Here is a 1,287-nt window from a genome sequence, read left to right on the forward strand (position 1 = left end):
CTTCTTATTTTATCTCTTTTTTGTTTTGTTTTTTAAGAAGTTAACATGATTAAAAATATTCTTTTCTTTTTAGTTATCTGTTGTACTTGTTTTAAAAAAAAAAACTTATATTGTACCCAGAAACGTGAATAATTTGAATTGCTCAATGAGACACTGTAGTCTCAGAGCATCATGGTTTATTGTAAAATCGTAAATAATTTCAAGAACAATAAAATCTCTCTCTCTCTCTCTCTCTCTCTCTCTCTCTCTCTCTCTCTCTCTAAGAGCGGTCGAAACTTTGCCCACAATAAACTTTTGAGTTACTAGACTGATTTACGTGTTTTCTTCAAAATGTTCCCTTTCACCACGGATAGGTTTAAGGATACTAAAATCTCCAAATTTTCCGATAGAAAAACATTCGTGAATAAAATTTAACGTTTGCGTAGCTCAGAAAGTATAAGTTTTTTTTCATGGTTATTGTACTCCAATCGATTCATCTCTTTTCGAAGAATAAAGTATTACTGATTATACTATCCCTCGAACATTTCCTTGTCCAAGCTCGAATGCTAAATAATACAAAATTATTAATATATTATTGTGACTAATGACTCATTTCCACTCAGGTGACATCGAGGTCTCGGACGTCGCGGCAGTCTCGCAGAAACTCTACGACGTCTACGGGAAGGTCGTGAGGCTGTCCGGACTTATAGGCAGACCTGACTTGGTTTTCGTGTTCGACCCAGACGAAGCAGAGAAGGTCTACCGTTCCGAAGGGGACACCCCATACCGTCCTTCGATGCCTTGCATTGTCAAGTACAAGACGGAAGTGAGGAAGGAATTCTTCGGCGAACTTCCCGGAGTCATTGGTGTGTGAGTAGCATTTCAATGTATCTAGTTTATTGTAAATAGGTTAGGATTTAATTTTAAGCTAAATCATTTAAATAAGATTTGTCTCTTGCTGCAAATGTAAATATTTACAAACGTTTGGTGAACTTGAAGGTTTGTTTACAAGTTTTATGTTGAGAGGACCAAACATAATGGACTTGGAACATCTGTGGGATACCACCTTTGATTAAAACTATAAGAAACGAGTAAAGTGAAAGGAAATATAATTATCGGAAAAAAAGATGGATGATAAAAATTCATAGAAATGGTATTTTTTAATAAATATAAAAATCTACTTAATTCTAGGTAACATAATGTATATATTTACTTTATTTATTGGAAATATTACAATTTGCCACAAACTTGGGCAATGAGTTATAGTCGTAATTGTACACTTTCATACTAAAGATAAAAATAATAAAT

The 1,287-nt window shown here is 33.7% G+C and overlaps 1 protein-coding gene across 1 annotated transcript in view; it reads left to right on the forward strand.

Annotated features, from left to right (window-relative positions):
* Cyp301a1 (Probable cytochrome P450 301a1, mitochondrial) overlaps nt 1-1,287 on the forward strand; it is a 78,301-nt gene that overhangs the window by 53,913 nt on the left and 23,101 nt on the right. The window contains exon 3 of the mRNA XM_014416908.3: nt 603-849. Within this exon, the coding sequence (XP_014272394.1) occupies nt 603-849 (247 nt within the window). The remainder of the gene's footprint in view (nt 1-602; nt 850-1,287) is intronic.

The sequence above is a fragment of the Halyomorpha halys genome, unplaced genomic scaffold, assembly GCF_000696795.3.
Source record: "Halyomorpha halys isolate HHAL.00 unplaced genomic scaffold, Hhal_1.1 Scaffold142.1, whole genome shotgun sequence".
In the NCBI taxonomy this organism is placed as follows: Eukaryota; Metazoa; Arthropoda; class Insecta; order Hemiptera; family Pentatomidae; genus Halyomorpha; species Halyomorpha halys.